Source organism: Brassica napus, chromosome C4, assembly GCF_020379485.1.
Source record: "Brassica napus cultivar Da-Ae chromosome C4, Da-Ae, whole genome shotgun sequence".
NCBI lineage: Eukaryota > Viridiplantae > Streptophyta > Magnoliopsida > Brassicales > Brassicaceae > Brassica > Brassica napus.
The window spans coordinates 552,983-575,462 of record NC_063447.1 but is presented as its reverse complement, the minus strand read 5'-3'; the positions used below and the strand labels follow the sequence as shown (position 1 = coordinate 575,462).

Genomic DNA, 22,480 nt, shown 5'->3' with positions numbered 1-22,480 from the left:
ATAAACTACATGTATTTAAGTAAGACATGATACAAAATGCTCTCTAGTCTCTATTATTGAAGCGAGCTTGATGGGGGCGCAGTACGCCGTCGTTTCCCAGCCGTGTTTGCGTCTCTCTGAAGTTATCGTTCTCCATAATATATATATTTTGTTTGTTTTGTGTAGTTGACAATTTGTGAAGACAAGTCAGAAACTTGTTAATTGGAAAGAATAAAGGCAATGATTTCTCATCACTCTTCTTTCTGTGTGTTTAAATAATCTCTAATAATGCGTATGTATCATAATGAATATTGTATAAACGTATTTTATAATTATCTTTATATGCATGATTCGTTTTCATCCAACCTAACTTGAAACTATAGACATGGCACCCACTCCTTGATCTTTCCTTCAAACATAAATCTTCATTTTCCACAAAAAGATTATATAAATAAGACAAAAACTAGCTTTATGTTTCTTAACTTCTCAGCCTTCTTTCACTTTATACAAAAATGAGTACAGCCGGTAGTGGAAAGTGGAGGAGAGAGGCTGAGCAGCTGCTCGTTAAGCCTTTCCGGCTACTGACAACAACTCTCCTCAGCCTCCTCCTCCCTCTCTCTTTCCTTCTCCTTAGCCGTCTCTCTTCAGCTTCCTTCCTCTTCTCCTTGATCAAGTCTCCTCCCCAAACGGATTCATCTTTCTTCTTCTCCATCTTTCATTACACGAACCCGGCGATCACATATGCATTTGTTTCTTCAATAAGCGTTTACACTCTAGTTCTTGGTCTAACCACAAAGATCACATCAACAGATCCCAACCGGTCCATTCCCTTTTATCCACACGTCAGCATCGCGTGGCTAACGCTTTTCCTTGTTCAAATCTCCGTCGGTTTAGGCCTCGAAAGAACGTACCCCGACGGTTTAATAATCGGGAGCGAACGTAACTTCTTGAGCAGGCTGGTGTTTTTCTTTGGTCTTCATGAGGTAATGCTTCTGTGGTGTAGGGTGATCGTGAGACCGGTGGTGGACAGCACGTTGATGGGAGGAGACGCTGGTCATCACCGGAGAGAGGAGACGGTGGTGGAGAGAGTGGCTTTGGCCGTGAGCTGTGGGACGTTGTGGTGGTGGAAGCTTCGAGATGAAGTAGAGGCTTTGGTTGGTGTGGCTGAGGCTAAAAGAGCTTTGTTGTTATTATTACCAATCAATGGTAATAATGCTAACGGTAGTTTTGAAGTGGGAACGGTTGATTTTGTGAATTGGTGGTTATACTATATGGTTGTAACGATCGGTATGGTTAGGATCGTTAAAGGGTGTTTATGGTTTGGAATGGTGTTGCTTTTCGAACAAGGAAGTAGAAGAAGTCCACGTGGAGTTTCTACTGCTTCTCCTGTTCATTATGACGACGAAGGTGACACTAAAGTGTAAAGTAACCATTGGTTATAAAGTCACTAATGGTATGCATTTTTTTTTTGGTTATTTGTAATGCGAAAGATGTTAATGATTGTATACTAGAGATTAAATGAAATTTGATAAAGAGAGGCTTTACATCATTTCAATAGAATCATTAAAGAGATCATTAGCACACATAACTTAACAAGAGATTAACACTAAACAGTCTAAAACACAGCTTCTACAAGTAAGTGTCTCTTCTTAGAGCCAAACCCAACAATATGGTTTAGATAAACTCTTCCTTCCTTCACAGTAGCAGACGAGACTATCCGGTGAACCATACCGGTACTGAACCAACCTGTCACAGTAGCTGTCCGCCACCCGTCCGAGCTCTCCACCAATTTAGCAGAAGGACTGCCTAAAAACACTCGCAAATAATTTTTTTTTTTTTAATATAGTTGTCTTATATTCATTGGTAGACATAAAAATGAGAACACTAAAGACTTACCTGCAACAACAATCTTAGTGCGAGACAACAACTCAAGCCCATCACCAAACCTCAACGTGCCACCAGTAACTTCAACCACAGTGACCTTATCGTCAGTTAGATCGATTTTGTATAAGAGACCGGAGAAAGTGTGGATGACGATAAGGAAACCATCCGGATGATAAACAATGCCGTTAAGAGCGACGAGGTTATTGTACCATCCACGTGGAGTGAAGAGAGGGCTCTCAATGGTTGAGACAAGCTCTCCATTGACATCAACCTTCCAGATTTTACTTCCTTTTGCATCAGTCACATAAGCATTGCCACGTGCATCAACAGCTACATCGTCCGCAAACGATTTCTCCTTACCTACATTCATCAAAATATTATTACAAAACAAGAAATTGAGCTTATGCTTAGTCAATAGAGAGAGAGACAGAACCTAAAGCCTAACTGTTTCACAAATCTAAACAGAGAGAGATAGAGCTATGCTTACTCTGGCCGCTAAGCTCAGCGAGGAAGACGCGGCGCCACGTGGACATATCATAGGCAGCTAAAGCGCTATAGCGGTTCCCAAGCAAATCGGCGACGGCGACGAGGAGACGGTTCCTGTCGCGGTCGATAGCGATTCCGAGTGAAGCGTTTCCGGCGAGGTCAGCGTCTTTGACCAAAGTGACTTCCCGAAGAGCGCCGATGTCACCGTCGTCGGAAGGAACGACCTCGCCGATTCCTCCTCCGTCCATGAAGGAGACGAGGAACCTCCGGCCAACGTCGTCCCATTTAGCGCACTCGCGGAAGAAGCCAGAGCTGTGGTAAGAGAACACGTGCGTGGAAGGAACGGCTCGCTCGAGGGAAACGAGGTAAGAGATGGGAACGGCGGAGATAACGAGGAAGAGAGCGACGGAGAAACGGCCGGAGCAAAAGGACGGCGACATTTTTTTGAAAAATAAACGAGAGAGAACGTTGGAGATTGGGTACGACAAAGACCGAGAGACCTTAAGTAAATGTGTGGAACATAAAGTTGGTCAGCGAGCGAACACGTTCGGTTCGACTTTTAGGACCATTAGTAAAGTGGGGCCGGCTATTTGGTGGCCCGTTAAATGAATATTGGGCCAGAGAGGTGTATCTAGAATTCAATACTAATAATTATACAATCCTGAGAGTCTCTGTTGTACTTTTTTTTGCCAATTTAATGCAAAAGACTTTTCTAGGAATGTTATTAGGATTTGCATTGAAGCTTATTTGGTGATATTAGATGCCACTAGTTTCGTGTCCGCGCTACGCGCGGATTACATCTTTACGATTAAAATTTTATTTTAATTACTTTGTAACATGATATGTTTAAATTTGTTTTAGAAATATATATTTTAGTATTTTTATTTTGTGATTAATTTAACTATATATATTACAGAAATAAATTAATTTGGAATAGTTTTTTGCATAAATTTTAGTAAACTTTTATGTAGGCCATCTTTTTAATTTTTGAATTCTTCTTATGAAAATGGTAATGAATAATGTATTCAAAATATTTTCTTCAATATTTATGTAGTACTTTAAATAAAAGCAAATATATAATATGATGATAAAACAAAAAATTAAAAGGATACTTGAGATAAAAAAATATGAATGAAAAAAACACAGAGAATGGTAAGTAACAAACAAAGAGACATAATCACAAAGAATCATTTATCACACACCTATGATAAAATCAATTATGTGAGGCTGTGAGATATATCGTTTGGCTAGACTACATATAATAAAAATATAGACTTGATCTGTACACAATAATCTCAATTGTTTTGGTATCGAAAAAAGGTCAAAAGATTTTCGAAGAGGCTTAGATGGATTCAACCTCATCTTTTGTTGTTTCTTCCCAATGCCTCAAATAATATTTTAACTGTTTTATTCTTTCATGGATCAAACAAAACCAAACCAAGAGATAGATATGTTTTTTTTTAATTCAGTACTTTTGTATGCTTTAATGATGTCACTGATGATGAACATAAAATGATATTTCACATATAGATATGAAATATATGGGAATCTAGACATTATTATCTTTTATATGAGTTAGCCTTAACCGAAATCGACATTGCATTATTTATCAAAAGGTTTTGTTGGTGTAGATAGGTTAAATAATCTTGCAAATTCGAAGTACATGTACGAAAAAGTAAATATAATGTAGTCTTTTATTTTTTATATAAAAATAGCTTTTTATTTTTGTTACAAATTCAAAATTATACACCTCTTAAATAACGATTATGGTATTCACCAAAATGTGTGTAAATATATCTTTAGAAAAATTCTGATTGCTTTTATAGGCCAAGCAGTGTAACAAATAAAATTATTTTAATTTTATATTTTTATCAAAAAAAGAGAAAATTTATTGTTGCAAAATCTTTTTGCTAATAAGCGATATTTGTCGGTGCTCCGTAACAAAGTTATCAATATTATTATTCTTAACTTGCAATAAAATAAGATTTTCAACGTAGTACATCACTTCTTTTCTACTTTTTTAATATTTTTGGCATACAATAGCTTTGGAGTTTGGTGGACCATATCACAAATTATTTTATCGTGTTTTTTCTAGCCAAAATGATTTCAACTTTACGCAACCCTTTGACCAAAATGATTTATTTATAATAAGTTGAAAAAATCTCTCTGAGTCCTTCGCCTTGAAGAAATCTGGTAGCAACCCATTACCTACCGTGAGAAAATAAAGCAAAAACAATCTCAAAGATCAACTCTTTTTTTTTTATTCCGAATCAAGAAATGCTCCACCATTGATTCAAGATGCAATCCAAGATCGGCGGCGGCGGCTTACCTCCAGCGTTTTCTCTCTTCCCAAGCTTAAACAAAACCTTCACATTCCACCAAATCCTCGTCCTCATCACCACCTTCCTAGCCTACGCTTCGTTCCACGCCTCTCGCAAACCTCCGAGCATCGTCAAGAGCGTCCTCGGACCTTCCGTCAACGAACAATCAAACTCTCCGATCGACAACAGATGGGCTCCGTTCAAAGGAACCGAAGGAACGCAGAGACTCGGCGAGCTCGATCTAGCGTTCCTATCTTCCTACGCTCTCAGTATGTATTTCGCAGGGCATTTAGGAGATATGATCGATCTGAGGCTGTTTCTCGTGTTTGGGATGATGGGAAGTGGGATCCTCAACGTGCATCTTCTCGGGTTTTACATGACTATTCAGATCGTTTGTGGGTTGTTTCAATCTATCGGGTGGCCTTGTGTTGTCTATGTGGTTGCGAACTGGTGTGGGAAGGAGAAGCGTGGGTTGATTATGGGTGTTTGGAACTCTCATACATCTGTTGGGAAGATTGTTGGTTCCATTGTTGCTTCTTCCGTGCTTGATTCCGGATGGGGTTGGTCTTTTGCTTTGCCTGGTGGGTTGGTGATTGTGTCTGGATTGGTTGTGAGGATTATATCTGACTTGAACCTAGCCACTATTATATAGCGAGGATGGGGAGGGTAAGGAAAGGTAAAGAGGTGTCGATCTGATGGCGTTAGTAAATTGAAGAAGCAGTAAATAATTTGTAACCGGTGAAGATTTATTCATCGAAAGGAAGATGAAGCAAAAGAAGACAATAAAAAAGAGATTCTATCAGTGACATGGCAGTTTAATTGGCTCTGAATATTTATGCTGATGTGGCTTGTCTAAAATTGCTTCAATTTAGTTGCTTTTATATAGTGGGATTGTTTGGCCATTTATACTACTAAAGAGAGAAAAACATCTTAAGCCTTTTTAATTTTATTGTCCCATCTAATTTTACTTAGACACTAATGCCGCCAAAAGGAAATATATGTCTGAATACACATGTAAGATGTTCTGTTATTAAAAAAACTCTTAGTTGATAATACATGGGCCGGGTTAAGATGTGAGCCCAATGAGTACGGTGGGAGACTATCTATTATAGTAGATTTTGGAAAGTTTCCGTAAGCCTTTTCATTCATTTTGTTGCCGTCGTCGTCTTCCTCCGCGCTGCCTCCGACTTGGTAAGTCCATCTGTCTTGATCTCTATGTCTGTTACCAGCATTTGTGGTTTTATGCTGATTCTTCTTGTAGAATAGGTCCTGATGAGCTTTTTTTATTTAGATGATTCTTATCGATTCCTATTCTTATTACGGCGATGTAATGGTTCCAGATTTCATTATTATTTCTTGCTGGAATTTAGACTCTAGTACTTTTGTTAATTAAAGGATGTAAATTTGGTATTGATACAAAAGTCTTGGGTCTCCCCCGTTTAACTGGTCACTGGTTGCCTCAAGAAGGGAGATCCAATACAACTTGAGCTAATGTGTTTAGTTTTGTTTGAAAGAAAACTTTTGTAATAAAGAAGACACTCAACCTTTGTCTTATCTGAATTGGTTTTGCATTACATTTTTAGTGAAAATTGTAGGGATGTTTGATCTTTGAGTTTAGTTGACTGTAGCGAATATCCAATTTTCCTAAATACGAATTCGTTGTGCTTTGGTGTGTTGAAGATTGTAGAGACTACTGATTCATGTTTGGTCTTTTTTTGGGGGGGTTTGTGCTGTGTCAGTTTGATTAGGTTGAGAAAAGAAAAACAAGAGATGGCAGGACACAGGGTTGCACATGCCACATTGAAAGGGCCTAGCGTTGTGAAGGAGTTGATAATTGGTATGGCACTCGGTTTAGCTGCTGGTGGTCTTTGGAAGATGCATCATTGGAACGAACAGAGGAAGACCAGAGCTTTCTATGACTTGCTTGAGAGAGGTGAGATCAGTGTTATCGCCGCTGAGGAGTAATGAAAAAAACGAACGGATGATGATTTCTGAATTCTGCTTTTCTCGGTTTCTTGATAACTCCCTCTCCATATTACTTTTGGAATTTTGTGAGAAATAAACAAATCTGAGAATGTGATTTGTTAGATTCATAAACACACACATTCTCGTTTGCTTTCGTTTGTATTCTTGTTATCTCAAAATAATTGTTGAAACTTATTCATACAAGTAAAAAAAAAAAATACACGGGCCATTTAATAAACGGGCTAATTGTAATGGTACAGGCCTGGGGCCCATTTAAACAACCTAGCGCGAGACTTAAACCCTCGCTCGATATAAAAAGCGTGACGAGTGTAAGCTTTGTGTTACTTTTGGTACACGATTAAAACCTAAGGGCAACATTATTGGTTCTACCAAATTTTGTCCTTAGAATAAATTAGTATTATTTTTTAGTTAAGGACAAATGCATAAGGACTTTTTTAATTTTGTTGATTATTGGTAGGACAAAAAAAGTCCTTAGCATATTTTATAATATTTATTTGACACAAACGTTTGATCAAAATGTGTTTGCTTCTTTTGTTTGGTGAGATGGATAGAATATGAGACAAACGTTTGATCAAAATGTGTTTGCTTCTTTTGTTTGGAGAGAACGAGAGAAGGTGAACTTGTTATGCTAAACATGTTTTGACAGGGAACAAGATCATCTCAACAATGAAACGTGAAACAGAAATAAGTAGAGTAAATCTTTGATTACAAACTATATAAAAAGGTAGTTTCTATGTTCTACGTGCAAGAGACTCCTCCTTGCACAATCAGAACAACGATCACAAAATCAAATCCACATACCCGAAACCAAAAAAAAAAAGAACAGAACAATTAAGAAAAAATGCCCAGCAAAATCAGCTCAACCACAATCTTTCCCTCTACGCCTGCAAGAATCAAGCAACAAGAACCCAGAAGAAAGTATTACACCTTGCACATATATAAGAAGAAAATAAATAAAACAAATTGTGGTTTGGCAAGAGAAAAAGAACAGGAACTAGTTGTCAAGTGTCTGTCGGATTCTCTCGGGAGCTCATTCTCGTACCATCTCACCCAGTAACATAGCAAAATAAATATGAACTGACTAAGCTAAAACCAAATTGGGAAAAACACAGAGCTTACAAACCCAATGAAAAAGAGGGGACAAAGTAAACTTTGTGGGTAACTCATTCAGGTGAACCATTGATCTGAATATCAAAGTAAACTTTGTGGGTAACTCCTTCTAAATCCTCTCCTACCTGATAAATCCCACAACACAGAGAAACCCCAATTACAAAGTCTGACCACATCTTTACAAAACCAAAAAATGCAAATGAGTTCAAGTTCAATGCTCACCCGATCAGCAACCTTCTCATTGACCATGGGATCAGTAACATCAGTCAATTTAATCTGAGTAGCATTAGTGAAACCCAGAAATCGTAAGTAATGTAGCAAGCCCAGATCGATAAACTATAAGAAAAGTGAGGAGCAAGGATCAAAAGTTTTAACCTGGATGAGGGCACGTGTGACGCAGTCATCGGAGACAGTCTCGAAGAGGCGGAGGAGAGACATCTCGTGATGTTGGAGGCTAGGATTCAGCCTCTGCCTGATGATAGGCGTCGAAGAAAGGGTCCAGAGAAGTAGCCTCTGCCTGAAGCTATGGCTTCCCTTCTTCAGTTGCTGGGGATCATCGCGCCTTCCGCCATCGATCTTCAACTCTCTCTCTCTTCTCAAAGAGACAAGGCCCAAAGGGCAACACGTGAATCATTTCTCAAACCAAAACGCTTCCACCATTTCCTTGCCGACACGTATCACCTAAGGACAAAAAAAAAATATGTTAGCCAACGACAAACTGCGTCCGTCCCAGCAAAATTATACAATTTTTATTTAAATAAAATCATATAAAGCCTAACGACTTCCTCTATCATACCCCGCTAATGTTGCTCTAATAATCCCTTTTCACTCTCGCCTGCGATGGTGTGGTGTAAACATTGTGCGAAGGAAGTTTCTGGAATTCGCCCTGACGACTGTGCTTTGTAAGTGTTTTCGATTTTGAAGGTTAGTTTCTAGTTCCGAGAGTTAGTTATGATTTTTTCCATTTTTGACCAAAAAACTTTTAGGAAAAAGAACCTTTCCTTTTCTTCTTATCGACTTTTCAAGCTACCTTGGAGTTCCCGTGTAAGTTGAGGAATTGTTTTCATTCCCCTATATAATTACCTATTTGCTTTACTATTGCTGTTTTTGGTTTCATTTGTCTATAGTTACGTGTTAGGTTCTGTGTACTAGCAACTCTGTAAAGAAGTCTTCTCTATGGATAACTATGAGGAGCTTGTTGATCCTTCAACCTACATTCCTCGATTCACAAACGGTAATTATGTCTTTTGGCTCCCATTCTACTTGTTCAAGTAGTTGTTGTGAATATCAGTCAAATATAAACACTTGTATCAAATTCTTATTTCATCACACACATAGGCTTATATTGAAAAGTGGACATGACGATGAAACAACAACAAAGGTCATTGAAACGGCTATGAATGTTATAGCTAGTATGAAGGGAGATTGGATGCAGGTGTGAATCGACTCCTCTTTTTTAATTTATAGTTACCTTAGTACATGTTCTTTGTCTTAAGAGTAGTTATTTTTCTGGCTTGCAGACCGGCCGGAAACTAAGTGGATCATATGTGGAGCAGCAATTTACATAGCTGCCCTTTCTCATGATATTGTAAGAATATCTGATTTAGCGAATGATATTTGTTATAAGATTAATAGAGCTGATGTTTCGATTTTGATGTGTGTTTTTCAGGCAGACATGGGTGAAGAAACAATAACCTATTTATTGAATGGTCCGAAGCTGCAAGTTTAACTGTGAGTTATTTAAGGACTGTCACGAAAAGGTATGTCTCCAGACTTGTCTCTTTCCATTTTTTTTAAGCTTATGCAACTGGCAAAAGCCCTTGACAAGTAGCTCCTGAGAGTTGACATTAAGATGCTTTTCTTTTTCAAAATTTCTTCCGGCAGTTCATTGAAGTTTCTGCTGCTGTCAGTCTGTCTCTCAGAGGAAAGTGAAGCTTCAGATGAATCAGACAATCTTTCTGACCTCGATGGTGATCCTGTGGTGAGCAATAATAATTTTGCTTACTTTTGTGTTGTATGTTTAACCTCTGTGGTGGTCATACTATTTTCACTGTGTCCCAATAGGCTATCTTCTCTTGTATTTCCTTCTTAAATTGTTAAAATCTTACCAAATTTTAATTGTTTTGTAGGAATCAAAGAACGCGCCTCCCGCATCCACAGCTTTCGAAGCTTGTACCAGAATGCTTGAGAGCAAGGGACTCGTCAACTACGTACCATCTTTTGAAAGAGCTCTTAGATCCTTCCAGAATTAAGAAGAAGGAAGATGAAGAAGATCCTGAAGAGGATGAAGAACAAGACAAGAATGTTTCCTGATTTTAGTCTTACTAACTCCGTGTTTTTCTTTTCCTTATTGGTTATAACAGGTGAAAGGAGACTAGAAAACAAGGGAAATAATCTATTGTGTCTGTTGCAACAGTTTTTATAAAATTTGCTTATGGAGATGTTTGTTCTAAGACTTAACTGTTGTGTCCGTCGATTCATGATACTGACTTATACTAATTATATGTGTTCTATTTTTTCATTAAAAAAACGCTCTATAAAGACCAGCTCAGAATATGCTTTCTTTATCCGACTAGCTAGGTATGTGAGGTTGTGAGCCAATTATAAACCAAAAATGTCTAAGCCAATAATTTTTAAAATTATATGATTTATAAATTAGTTTATTTGAGATTTCGCATGATTTTTATATAACTTTTTAGGCCCATTTTAATAACCTAGCGCAAGATATAAAAAGCAGGAGTGTCTGCGAATCCGTCACACGAGAGGATACGAATTAAAACCTAATAATCCCTTTCCACTTGCTCTCATCAGATCTCGCCTCGCAGCCATGGTGTGGTGTAAACATTGTGCGAAGGAAGTTGCTGGAATTCGCCCCGACGACTGTGCTTTGTAAGTGTTTTCGATTTTGAAGGTTTCTTCTAGTTTATAGTTCCGAGAGTTAGTTATGATTTGGTGAGCTTCGTTTTATGTTTTATGATGTAGGGCATGTAATCGATGTGGGAGGATATTGGAAAATTTTTATTTTTCTGAGGAAGTTACTTTCATTAAGAATGCCGCTGGACAGGTAGGTACCCTAAACCCTAAACCCTAAAACCTCCCTCCCTTCTTCTTTAGACCTAGAAGAAGTGTGGAATAGAATAGACTTATCTTTTTTATTCGAGCCTTTTGTGTTTCTAATTACACATCTTTTTGTTTATGTGGCTGCTGCAGAGCCAAGCGTCAGGTAACATAGTGAGTAGTGTTCAGAGTGGGATTCCAAGCTCACGTGCAAGGAGAAGTAGAATAGGTATTGTCTTTTTTTTTTTTTTTTTTTCGGTTTGTGCATTGTTACCTTTATGCCAAATTTGATCCTTTTTGTTTTGTGCAGCAAGAGATGAGCTTATGAATTTTAGAGATGCCTTGCAAATTGGTGAGGACAGAGATGATGTGGTTAATATGGCTTCCCGACTCTTTGATGTATGTTTCTGTCGGTGTTTTTACATATCTTCTGTCTGTCTCTTGTCACATGATTCTATAACGCTATTTTTATCTTCTCAAGATGGCAGCTGACCAAAACTTCACCAAAGGGCGCAGATCTGAACTAGTACTCTCTTCCTGTCTCTACTTGGCTTGCAGGTTGGATTCTTATTACAGATTTCTCTCCCTCAGTTCCATTTTTGACCAAAAAAGTTTTCCTTAACTGCAGGAAAAAGGAACTTGCGGTTCTTCTTATTGATTTTTCAAGCTACCTTCGAGTTTCCGTGTAAGTTGAGGAAATCTTTTCATTCCCCTACGTTTGAAAATGCGGGTAATGGTTTTCATTTCACACTTTTTGTCTAGTTACGAGTTAGGTTCTGTGTACTTGCAACTCTGTGAACTGTTCTTTATGGTGGATAACCCGAACCGTGAGGACCTTGAGGAGCTTGTTGATCCTTCAATCTTCATTGAACGATTCACAAAGAGTAAGTATGATGTCGTCTTTTGCCTCCCATTCTTTTTTTTTTATTAGTTTGGTGTGAACATCAGTCAAATACATACAAACAGTTGTATCAAACACTCGTTTCATCATACACACACTTGCAGGCTTATTGAAAGGTGCACATGACAAACAAACAATAACAAAAGTCATTGAAACGACTAAGAACATTATAGCTAGTATGAAGAGAGATTGGATGCAGGTGTGACTCGACTCCTCTTTTTTAATTTATTGTTACCTTACATGTTCTTTGTCTGAAGAGTTATTTTGTTAATTGTTGACCATCTATTGGCTTTCAGACCGGCCGGAAACCAAGTGGAATATGTGGAGCAGCAATTTACATAGCTGCCCTTTCTCGTGGTATCATGTGCTCCACGACAGATATTGTAAGAATATCTGATTCAGCGGATATTTGTTATAAGATTAATAGAGCTAGCAATGATGTTTCGATTTTGATGTGTGTTTCTCAGGCACACATTGTGCATATGTGTGGAGCAACAATAACCAAAAGATTAAATGAGTTTGCTAATACGGAGGCTGCAAGTTTAACTGTGAGTTATTTCATTTGCAGTTGTAGAGTTATTCGCTAATTAGATATAGTCACTATGCCTTTTTTTTTTTTTGCCTCACATTACTTGTTTATTGTATTTTCAAATGTTGCACATGCTTGGCTAGGTTGAGGAGCTCGATAAAAGCGAAGAAAGTATATTGCTTGAAAAACCTTTTACGCCAAGACCAAATTCTGACAAAGAAGTAGTGAACTGTAAACATAAGGATTCAGAAAGTTTTGGTTATGGATTATGTAGGGACTGTCACGAAAAGGTAAGTCTCCAGACTTGTCTCTTTCCATTTTCTTTAAGGTTATGCAACTGGCAAAAGCCCTAGAGAAAATGGCTCATGAGAGTTGACAATCAGATGCTTTCCTTTTCCAAATTTATTTCCATGGCAGTTCATGAAAGTTTCTGGTGGAGTTGTTGGTGGGTCGGATCCTCCCGCTTTCCAGCGAGCAGAGAAAGAGAGAATGGAAAAAGCAGCTAGAGAAGAAAACGAGGGAGGGATTGGTAAAAGCTTAAACAACTATCGAAAATAGATTAAAGTTTTTTTTATTTGTTTGAGAGCTCTTGAGAATTTTGTGTGTGCTGTCTGTCTCTCAGAGAAAAGTGTAAGAGGAGAAACATATTGGAATGCTGAAGATTCGGATGAATCAGACAATCTTTCTGACCTCGACGGTGATCCTGTGGTGGGCAAAATAATTTTGCTTACTTTGTGTTGTATTAGATTCTAAGTAGAATGTTTAACCTCTGTGGACTGTGCCCCAACAGGTGGATGGCTGTTTTCTTGACGAGGACGAAAAGCGAGCTGTGCAGAAGTCATGGGAATTTCTTAACGCAGACTGGCTTAAGGTGATAGACTATCTTCTCTTGTATTTCCTTCTTAAATTGTTAGAATCTTACCAAATTTTAATTGTTTTGTAGGAGCAAGCAGCTAAGGAAGCAGCTCTGAAGACGGCTAGTGACGCTTTCAACGCGAGCAATGCTAATTGCCCAGAGTACGCAAGAAATCTTGTTGAAGCTTCTAAAGCATCTGTGTCAAAATCTAGAAAGGTGACCAACTTTGCACTAGTGATGATGTTTATGCATGCATGCTTTATATTAGCAAAGTATCAGATTTACGAAAAAATAATTATGCCCAGTGTAAATAATGACCCTAATATGGTTTATCAATCAAACTCTTGTTCTCTATTCTTTTAGGAAAAGCGACAAAAACGTGCAGAGGAAGCAAAGAACGCGCCTCCCGCAGCCACAGCTTTGGAAGCTTGTACCAGAGTGCTTGAGAGTAAGGTAACAAAATATATAGCTTTTGAAGAAAAAAACGTTTGGAATTTTCTTGTGTTTTTGATTTTGAGTCTTGAACTCTTAATACAGAAACTCATAAAGCACTTCAACCCCGATCGTTTGAAAGAGCTCTTCAACCCCGATCGTTTGAAAGAGCTCTTCGATACTTCCGTAAGTTTTATTATGATCTTCTCTTCTTGTTTCCTTAATTCTCATCACTTTCAGGTTTATACCATTTTTTTCTTGTTTCAGTCAGGTGAGAAGTCCCCCAAGAAATCAAGAACCGAGACAGTTATAGAGAATAAGAAGGAAGTTGAAATTGAAGAAGAAAAAGATGAAGAAGAGGATGAAGAAGAACCATACGAAATGTACGCAGAAGAGAAATTCTATGAAGACCAAGTGGAAGAGGAAGAGGAAGAAGAAGAGGATGGTTATGATTTTGGATTGTAATAATATATTATCTAGCTATATTATATTTTTATTCATTTTTGTTTTGCCGGACTAGTTAAACAAATTTATGTGCATCAGTATATGAGAATAGAGAGTTACTGAATTTACTAACTCTTACAACAAAATCAATAGTCGTCCAAAAAACAAATTACAAAGTGGATTTGATTATTTTTCTTGTTAAAATCAATTCTTGCCTTACTCCACCTTTAAAACCTTTTTAAAAAAAAGATTTGCCTGTTTTGAGCGAAAATCCTAAAGACCAAAAAGCAAGAGAGTGAAGTGGTTAGTATTACGTAAGTTAGCCGCTTTTGATTGTGTTGGAGCATTTGCCACAAGTGTAAGTTTGTATCGTCCCAGTTATTACCTTGCAGATGTTCCTTGCACCTTGCATGCGGGATATGCTGCTTAATTTCAGAGACACATACACAACAAGTTCAGCATCTATGAAATCTTGCATGGAGAAGTCACTTCCAAACTATATGTTGCATGAACTATATCGTAATATGTGATTGTAAACAATATGTGATTGTAAACAATTTGGAATTGTAATTCATGCTTGACCGATTGGAATTCTTGCCATAGAGGTTTTGATCATAAACAGAGACAAATGCCATGTTGATTCCTCAGACATTCTCACCCTTTTTTTTTGTATGATTGGAACATTAAAAGAAGGTTAAATATTGTTGAAACTTTATTCATGGAAACATTAAGTCACTCGACAGAGTCGTAGGCCTTTGTTATATGAATCAGAATGTTTTACGAAACAAATATAAAAAAAAAGTATTGTTTTGCATTTGCCACTGATGTGTTCCACTGTTTCCGCAAGTGCATTAGAATGCTGTATCTGCCTTTGTAAAACTGGACCGGATAGAGCAGGATCGCAGCTAATAATTTGAGAAATAGTGTAATAAATAGAACACCAGATTTAACGTGGAAAACCCCAAAGGGTAAAAACCACGGACAAGGTAGAAGAATTTATTACGAGAAAAATAATAGGAGTTACCACCTCTCAATTATAACGGAGAAATCGATTAATAATTTTCTCATTATAATAGGAGAAAATACCCGAACTCTCTAAATAATTTTCTCTCAACCCGATCCCAAATACCCGTAAGAAAAAAGAATTTTTTTTTTCTCTCTCTCACGTTCTTCTTCTTCTTCACTTCTCTATGTGATTTTGATTTTGGGATGCTACTGAACAATGAGAGACATCATGTATTTATAGGAGAGCTTACGAGAGTTTGGTGAGAAGTTGTTGTTGACAAAGTGGCCAAGCCTTTCCTTTTTGACTTTGCTATCACTATGTCTCCACGTAACAACCTTTTCACCGTCCATCACCGTCAACATTTAACATGTGATATTTAACAAGTATTACGTAAGTTAGCCGCTTTTGATTGTGTTGGAGCATTTGCCACAAGTGTAAGTTTGTATCGTCCCAGTTGTCTCAATGCAGAGTTATGCCTTACAAATGTCGGGGAGAAATTACCTTACAGATGTTCCTTGCATGCGTGACCACATGCGGGATGTGCTGCTTAATTTCAGAGACTCATACACAACAAGTTCAGCATATATGAAATCTTGCATGGAGAAGTCACTTCCAAACTATATATTGCATGAACTATATCGTAATATGTGATTGTGAACAATTTGGAATTGTAATTCATGCTTGACCGATTGGAATTCATGCCATAGAGGTTTTGATCATAAACAGAGACAAATGCCATGTTGATTCCTCAGACATTCTCACCCTTTTTTTTTTTTGTATGTGATCTTTGAAACATTAAAAGAAGGTTAAATATTGTTGAAACTTTATTCATGGAAACATCAAGTCACTCGACAGTGTGTGTTTCAACACACTTTCGTAGGCCTTTGTTATATGAATCAGAATGTTTTACGAAACAAATATAAAAAAAGTTGTGGGTTGCATTTGCCACTGATGTGTTCCTCTGTTTCCGCAAGTGCATTAGAATGCTGTATCTGCCTTTAGAAACCAAAGCATACCGGGCACAGAGACTCTGAAAAAAGCATAACAAGAAAATTCAACAAACTTGAATAAGCTAATCAAACGTGAGAACTCTTATGGTTTTATCTTCTGTTTGTGAACAGTGAGACATTTTTATTTTACCAGAGAAGTGATCTCCTAAGCTTGGAGTGATCTTCAAACTCGGGATTACCACCTCCTGTGGCAGTAGCTACTCTGTCTGCAGAATCTGATCTTTCTTTGGACTGGTCTGGACTTGAGTCTGCATCTGATGTGTTTGGAACACAGTATTTTTGAAGCCAGCGGTCAGTTTCCCAGAGAACGTGCATAATGCTTTCCCGTGCTGAGTACCCATGGCTCTCGTGAGGAAGAATAACAAGGCGGCAAAGAGCGCCATGGCCTTTCAGTGCGTTGAAGAATCTGTCCGACTTTTATGCAGAGACCAGAGTATATGAAATGAATATAGTTAAGAGAGAACCAATGCAGAAAAAAATTGGGGTGGATTTCTATTGAAGTTAATTATAACCTGCATTGTTAGAGTTCCTGGGTTATTGTCTTCTTCACCACGGATGAGCAAGATTGGCTTCTTGATTTTATCAGCAGACATGAATGGGCTCATCTCGACATAGACGTTAGTAGCTTCCCACAATGTTCGGTCCTCATTCTGAAAAGTTTCAGATGTAGTTAAAAGGTTAACCAAAGATAAGTCAATATCTATCTGAAGGCAGAGAATGAGACAGAGAAAGAAAATGGTTATGCTGGCACCTGGAAACCAAATGGAGTGAGTGTTCTGTTGTAAGCGCCAGATCGAGCTATTCCGCAGGAGAAAAGATGAGGAGTATGAGCAAGGAGATTTGCAGTCATAAACGCTCCATACGAGTGTCCCCCAACAGCAATTTTGCTTGGATGAGCCACCTTGAAAAATTGAGGACCAAAAAAATACTAAGCTTCAACACTTTTGAGGACTTTATCATACAATCGTAAGATGATGTTGAATGGTAAGGTTCAAACCGGGGAAGTAATTCTTGACACTGGTGCATCTCACCACATGACGGGAGATGTACGATTGCTCACAAACCTGCGTAAGTTGGTGGGATGTCCAGTACACTTCGCTGATGGGAGCCAAGTGCAGGCTACTCAGTCTGGAGTATTGAGACTTTCCGATAAGATTATATTGGAACATGTTCTGTTTGTGCCGAACTTGAACTGTACATTGTTGTCGGTTGCTAAGTTGCTCAAACAGACATGATGTCTTGCTGTGTTTACTGACACTCTGTGTATATTGCAGGACCGTTTTACGAAGACCCTGATTGGAGCAGGTGAAGAACGAGGTGGTGTCTATGTTTATCGGGATGTGACAGTGGCGCGAGGACTCAGAGTCAAGGCTGCAGAAGACAAGGCTTTGTGGCATCGCAGACTAGGACATCCCTCCTTTGGTGTTTTAGGATTTTTACCATTTGTTTTTGGTGTTCAAAATAACTCCGACAAGTTTGGAGGTTGTGAAATTTGTTTCAAATCAAAACAAACTCGCGGGGTGTTTGCCGAGAGTTATAATAAAGCATCTGTTCCTTTCGAGTTAATACATGTCGATTTGTGGGGTCCCTACCGAGAGAAATCTACGTGTGGGGCTGCGTACTTTCTTACAATTGTGGACGACTGCTCGAGAGCTGTCTGGATTCATCTCCTACTCGAAAAGTCCGAAGTAAAGACAGTGTTACCAAACTTCTGTAAATTAGCGCACAGACAGTTCGGGAGACACGACAAAACAGTTTGAAGCGAGAAAGGCACGGAGTTCATGTGTCTCGCCAAGTATTTTGCTGAAAATGGCATCATTCGCCAAACATCTTGTGTAGCTACGCCACAACAAAATGGACGAGTAGAGAGGAAGCATCGTCATATACTCAACGTCTCGATATCCCTCATGTTTCAGTCAGGTCTTCCCATCAAGTTTTGGGGCGAGAGTGTTCTCGCTGCGGCCCATGTTATCGATAGAACGCCGTCGAGTCTGTTACGAGGAAAAACACCTTATGAACACCTATATGGGAAGCCTCCTTCGTACAAGGATCTCAAGACATTCGGATGCCTGTGCTTTGCTCACAATATGCAGAGACACAAGGATAAATTTGGAGCACGGGGTCGAAGATGTGTGTTCGTAGGATACCCGTTCTGAAAGAGGGGTTGGAAGCTATACGACTTGGAGAATGAGGAGTTGTTCACGTCTCGTGATGTTGTATTTGAAGAAACGGAGTACCCGTATCTGACTGAATCAAACGACCAGAATACTGCCCCACAGAACGTACAACTTGTACCTGGTACTGAAGTATTGGAGCCGCTGATTGAGTCGAGGGGGAGCATCGTGGATGTCTCTAGTGTCCCCGTAGAACCCATGGAGATCGTTCCTGTGAACGAAGCAGGAACAGAGGGAGCGAGTGCGAGTGGAGAAGAGAATGAGACCGTAGAAAACGACACAGAGAGGGCACCTGCAACAAGTCATGTTGAGGAAACAGCACCAATCACAGAGACAGTGGAGGAACTTGGAAGAGGAAAGCGAGTTCCGAGACCGTCAGTCAGATTGCGAGACATCGTCACATATAACGCAGAATGTCACCCCGATAAACATCACACTCGTTCTGAATCTGGTCCGCCTCCGAAACGTGTCCAGGTAAACTTCGTCGTATCCTATCTCAGCATATGTGACTGACGCTGTTTTCTCATAGAAGCATCGAGCGTTCCTCGCAGCTATCACTGCAGATGTGGTGCCACAGAGCTTTAAAGAAGCAGTCCTTGATCCGATATGGAATGGCGCAATGGGAACAGAAGTGGTGGCGCTGGAAGAGCAAGGAACATGGGATGTAACCAAATTGCCTATAGGAAAGAAAGCGCTGGCGTGCAGATGGCTTTACAAGTAGAAATACAACGCCGACGGCACGAAGGAGCGATCCAAAGCGAGATTGGTTGTGTGGAAACAAGCAAGTAAAAGGAGAGGATTACGAAGAAACGTTTGCGCCTGTGGTGAAGCTGATGACGGTGAGGACGCTGTTGGAGGTAGCAGTGGCCACGAACTGGGAGGTTGATCAGATGGACGTGCACAACGCGTTCCTATACGGAGACTTGGAAGAAGAGGTCTACATGAAGATGCCTCCGGGTTTCAGCGCAAGTGACCCCAACAAAGTGTGTAGGTTGAGGAAATCGTTGTACGGATTGAAGCAGACTCCCAGGTGTTGGTTTGCCAAGCTTACAAATGCACTTAAAAAGGCGGGTTTCAAGCAATCATACTCAGACTACTCCCTGTTCACGTACATTAAAGGTGGTAAAATCTTGCAAGTTCTCATCTATGTGGACGATTTGGTGATTGTGGGAAACGATAAGGATATGGTGGCGAGGTTTAAAGCTCATCTGAGCAAGTGCTTCAAGATGAAAGATCTCGGGAAGCTCAAGTACTTCTTGGGGATAGAGATCGCGAGAGGAGCTGAAGGCATGTTCCTATCGCAACAAAAATATGTTCTTGATATAGTGAGTGAAGCAGGCCTTCTCGGAGGTAAGCCGGTGGCGACTCCTATGGAACAGAACCACCGTCTTCTTTCAGCAGAAGGACCGTTCTATACTGATCCGGTTCGGTTTCGAAGGTATGTAGGGAAACTGTTATCTCACAATAACCAGACCGGAGCTCAGCTACGCCGTACACGTGCTGTCTCAGGTAATGCACAGGCCCAGAGCGGTTCATTGGGAAGCTGTGGTGCGAGTGCTGAGATATCTCAAAGGAAGCCCTGGTCAGGAAATAATGCTGAAGTCGACAAGTGATCTGCGTGTGCGAGGTTTCTGCGACGCCGACTGGGCTTCATGTCCAACGTCTCGATGATCGTTGTCGTCCTATATAGTACTGTTGGGGAGCTCACCTGTTTCATGGAAGACTAAGAAACAAGACACTATCTCGCATTCTTCGGCAGAAGCTGAGTACAGATCGATGGCTGCAGCTCTGCGAGAGTTGAAATGGCTAAAGAGGCTGCTTGGTGATTTGGGAGTAGCACATAAGCCGCCTATGGAGTTGTTTTGTGACAGTAAATCGGCGTTACACATTGCTCAAAACCCAGTCTTTTACGAAAGAACAAAACACATAGAAGCAGATTGTCATAGTGTACGAGACGCGGTGCAGGATCATCTCATTGTTACGAGACACGTTAGAACTACTGAGAAACTAGCAGATATAATGACCAAGGCATTGGGGAGTTCACAGTTTCACTATCTTCTCAACAAGTTGGGTGTTACAAACTTGCACGTACCAACTTGAGGGGGAGTGTAGAGAATGGTTAAGTAATGTCCGGTTCGGTTTGGTAAAGGTTCTCGAAGTGATGAAGTGATAAGGTTGAAGTGGTTATAGATAAGCTCTCACGATTGTGATAAGGACCTTAGGATATATTGTGTTGAGAATATTCTTGTAAAGTATCGTGTATATACATGTAACAATCATCGTGAATAAGATATCAAGTTCATACGAAATCCTTCTCTCTTAGTTTACAAATTTCAACTTCGTTAACTGAGTTTACTTGGAGTATAAATATATAATTGCTTCTTGCTAAGATGATATTTCAAGGATTTATTTGTAGGGATGCCAACTAGGTTGGTTTGCCTCAAACCCCGCAAAACCTATAAATATTTGAATCCGGTCCACCTAGATTGGAAATATTTTGGTTCTATATTTTGAGGTCTGGTTTAGTCCAAGAACATCTCCAAAAAACACTCTACAGCAATTTTAGATTTGGAGTTTTTTTTTTTCCAAAATGAATTTTAAAAGTTTAAATTTGAAATTTTATCTCATAAATAGTTCAAATTTTCTTTTGTATTTTAATATTTTACACATAAAGTTAAATAACAAAAATTAAAAGGAAAAATCGCAGAAAAAACCTTGAAAGTGGCACCTACTGACACTTTAGACCTTGAAGTTTTTTGACCAGCATTTCAAACCTTCAAAGTAGCATTTGTATCATAAAAACCTTCAATTTGGCTTACTTTTCTATCAAGTAAAAAATGACCTGTTGTACAGGTAAATGTGATGATATGTAGGTTATTTTTGAAAAAAAAATAATTATTTAATTAATACGATCGGGCTTTAGCCCGGCCATGAACACAAAATAAGGACATATTACGAACCCAGAAGAAAGACGTGCAGTAGATGAGAGAGGTTGCATGATTATCGGATTTAGAGAGCAAGGCTTGATAGAGAGCGGAAGCTGTTATTTGAAGGATGCAACTATGCATTAAAAGAGTATTTTCATATTTTTGAATTTTTCTCAAAATCTATGGGTTAACCCTTACGAAATATTGAATATTCGGTAAATGCTCTATATACTGAAGCCTATGATCTTTAGTGCTGTTTTAAAATTTCTAAACACATTCTACATTTGTATTAATGTATATTAAACTCTATTTCATAGTACATGAGCATCGTTTTAATTTTTTGTCAATTAATTAAGTAAAACTTCATAATACTCTCAAAATTGGTGGACTAACCACTATAAAATCGTTATTTCCTAGAGAAACGGAGACAACAAACGTTCCAAACCTCTTCGAACTTCATCATATATTGGTGAAGGATGCAACTATGCATTAAAACAATATTTTTGAATTTTTTCAAAATCTATGGGTTAACCCCTACGAAAATATTGAATTTTCCGTAAATGCTCTATATACTGAAGCCTATGATCTTTAGTGTTGTTTTAAAATTTCTAAACACATTCTAAATTTGTATTAATGTATATTAAACTCTCTTTCATGGTACATGGGCGTCGTTTTATTTTTTTGTCAATTAATTTAGTAAAACTTCATAACAGTCCCTAAATTGGTGGACTAACAACTATAAAATCGTTCTTTGCTAGAGAAAGGGAGACAACAAAAGTTCCAAACCTAATTGAACTTCATCATATGTTGGTGAAGGATGCAACTAAACATTAAAACAATATTTTCATATTTTTGAATTTTTCTCAAAATCTATGGGTTAACCCCCCTACGAAAATATTTAATTTTCGGTAAATGTTCTATATACTGAAGCCTATGATTTTTAGTGTTGTTTTAAAATTTCTAAACACATTCTAAATTTGTATTAATGTATATTAAACTCTCTTTCATGGTACATGGACATCGTTTTAATTTTTTGTCAATTAATTTACTAAAACTTCATAACAGTCCCTAAATTGGTGGACTAACCACTATAAAATTGTTATTTGTTAGAGAAAGGGAGACAACAACTTCATCATATGTTGGTGAAGGATGCAAATATGCATTAAAACAGTATTTTCATATTTTTTTAATTTTTCTCAAAATCTATGGGTACCCCTACAAAAATATTTAATTTTCGGTAAATGCTCTATATACTGAAGCCTATGATCTTTAGTGTTGTTTTAAAATTTTTAAACACATTCTAATTTTGTATTAATGTATATCAAACTCTCATTCATGTTACATGGGCATCGGTTTAATTTTTTGTCAATTAATTTAC

The 22,480-nt window shown here is 38.5% G+C and overlaps 6 protein-coding genes across 7 annotated transcripts in view; 4 read left to right on the top strand and 2 right to left on the bottom strand.

Moving 5' to 3' along the window:
- Positions 1-345: 345 nt before the first annotated feature.
- Positions 346-1,528, top strand: LOC106392450. Its single transcript, XM_048754660.1, has one exon. It carries the CDS (start codon positions 492-494, stop codon positions 1,401-1,403), a length of 912 nt encoding a protein of 303 aa, XP_048610617.1. The 5' UTR covers positions 346-491; the 3' UTR covers positions 1,404-1,528.
- LOC106391166 lies at positions 1,477-2,878 on the bottom strand. The gene is made up of 3 exons (XM_013831755.3): positions 2,351-2,878; positions 1,876-2,223; positions 1,477-1,785 (listed from the first exon to the last, which is right to left on the bottom strand). Exons 1-3 carry the CDS (start codon positions 2,787-2,789, stop codon positions 1,595-1,597), a joined length of 978 nt encoding a protein of 325 aa, XP_013687209.2. The 5' UTR covers positions 2,790-2,878; the 3' UTR covers positions 1,477-1,594.
- Positions 2,879-4,647: 1,769 nt separating this feature from the next.
- Positions 4,648-5,322, top strand: LOC106433759 (putative glycerol-3-phosphate transporter 5). Its single transcript, XM_013874585.1, has one exon. The coding sequence runs from the start codon at positions 4,648-4,650 to the stop codon at positions 5,320-5,322; it is 675 nt and encodes a 224-aa protein (XP_013730039.1).
- A 486-nt stretch (positions 5,323-5,808) lies between these two features.
- LOC106394468 (probable cytochrome c oxidase subunit 5C-1) lies at positions 5,809-6,830 on the top strand. 2 transcript variants are annotated; one of them, XM_013835038.3, is made up of 2 exons: positions 5,809-5,861; positions 6,410-6,830. In XM_013835038.3, exon 2 carries the CDS (start codon positions 6,441-6,443, stop codon positions 6,633-6,635), a length of 195 nt encoding a protein of 64 aa, XP_013690492.1. In that variant the 5' UTR covers positions 5,809-5,861; positions 6,410-6,440; the 3' UTR covers positions 6,636-6,830. The 2 variants fall into 2 exon arrangements, with proteins under 2 accessions (XP_013690492.1, XP_048610614.1); XM_048754657.1 differs by having other exon boundaries at positions 5,819-5,861; positions 6,351-6,830.
- A 1,854-nt stretch (positions 6,831-8,684) lies between these two features.
- On the top strand, positions 8,685-14,109 carry LOC106395101 (transcription factor IIIB 60 kDa subunit). The gene is made up of 20 exons (XM_048754652.1): positions 8,685-9,201; positions 9,287-9,354; positions 9,436-10,655; positions 10,749-10,830; positions 10,977-11,052; positions 11,134-11,222; positions 11,305-11,381; positions 11,452-11,508; positions 11,586-11,707; positions 11,829-11,923; positions 12,021-12,107; positions 12,192-12,272; positions 12,397-12,543; positions 12,671-12,782; positions 12,876-12,961; positions 13,044-13,124; positions 13,197-13,325; positions 13,473-13,562; positions 13,647-13,727; positions 13,809-14,109. Exons 3-20 carry the CDS (start codon positions 10,594-10,596, stop codon positions 14,004-14,006), a joined length of 1,752 nt encoding a protein of 583 aa, XP_048610609.1. The 5' UTR covers positions 8,685-9,201; positions 9,287-9,354; positions 9,436-10,593; the 3' UTR covers positions 14,007-14,109.
- Positions 14,110-15,908: 1,799 nt separating this feature from the next.
- Positions 15,909-22,480, bottom strand: part of LOC106392451 (probable glutamyl endopeptidase, chloroplastic) — a 57,049-nt gene continuing 50,477 nt past the window's right edge. Inside the window, exons 3-6 of the mRNA XM_048754654.1 lie at positions 16,753-16,902; positions 16,514-16,651; positions 16,132-16,415; positions 15,909-16,021 (exon numbers count right to left, since the gene is read on the bottom strand). Coding sequence (XP_048610611.1) covers position 16,021; positions 16,132-16,415; positions 16,514-16,651; positions 16,753-16,902 — 573 coding nt within the window. The 3' untranslated portion in view covers positions 15,909-16,020. The remainder of the gene's footprint in view (positions 16,022-16,131; positions 16,416-16,513; positions 16,652-16,752; positions 16,903-22,480) is intronic.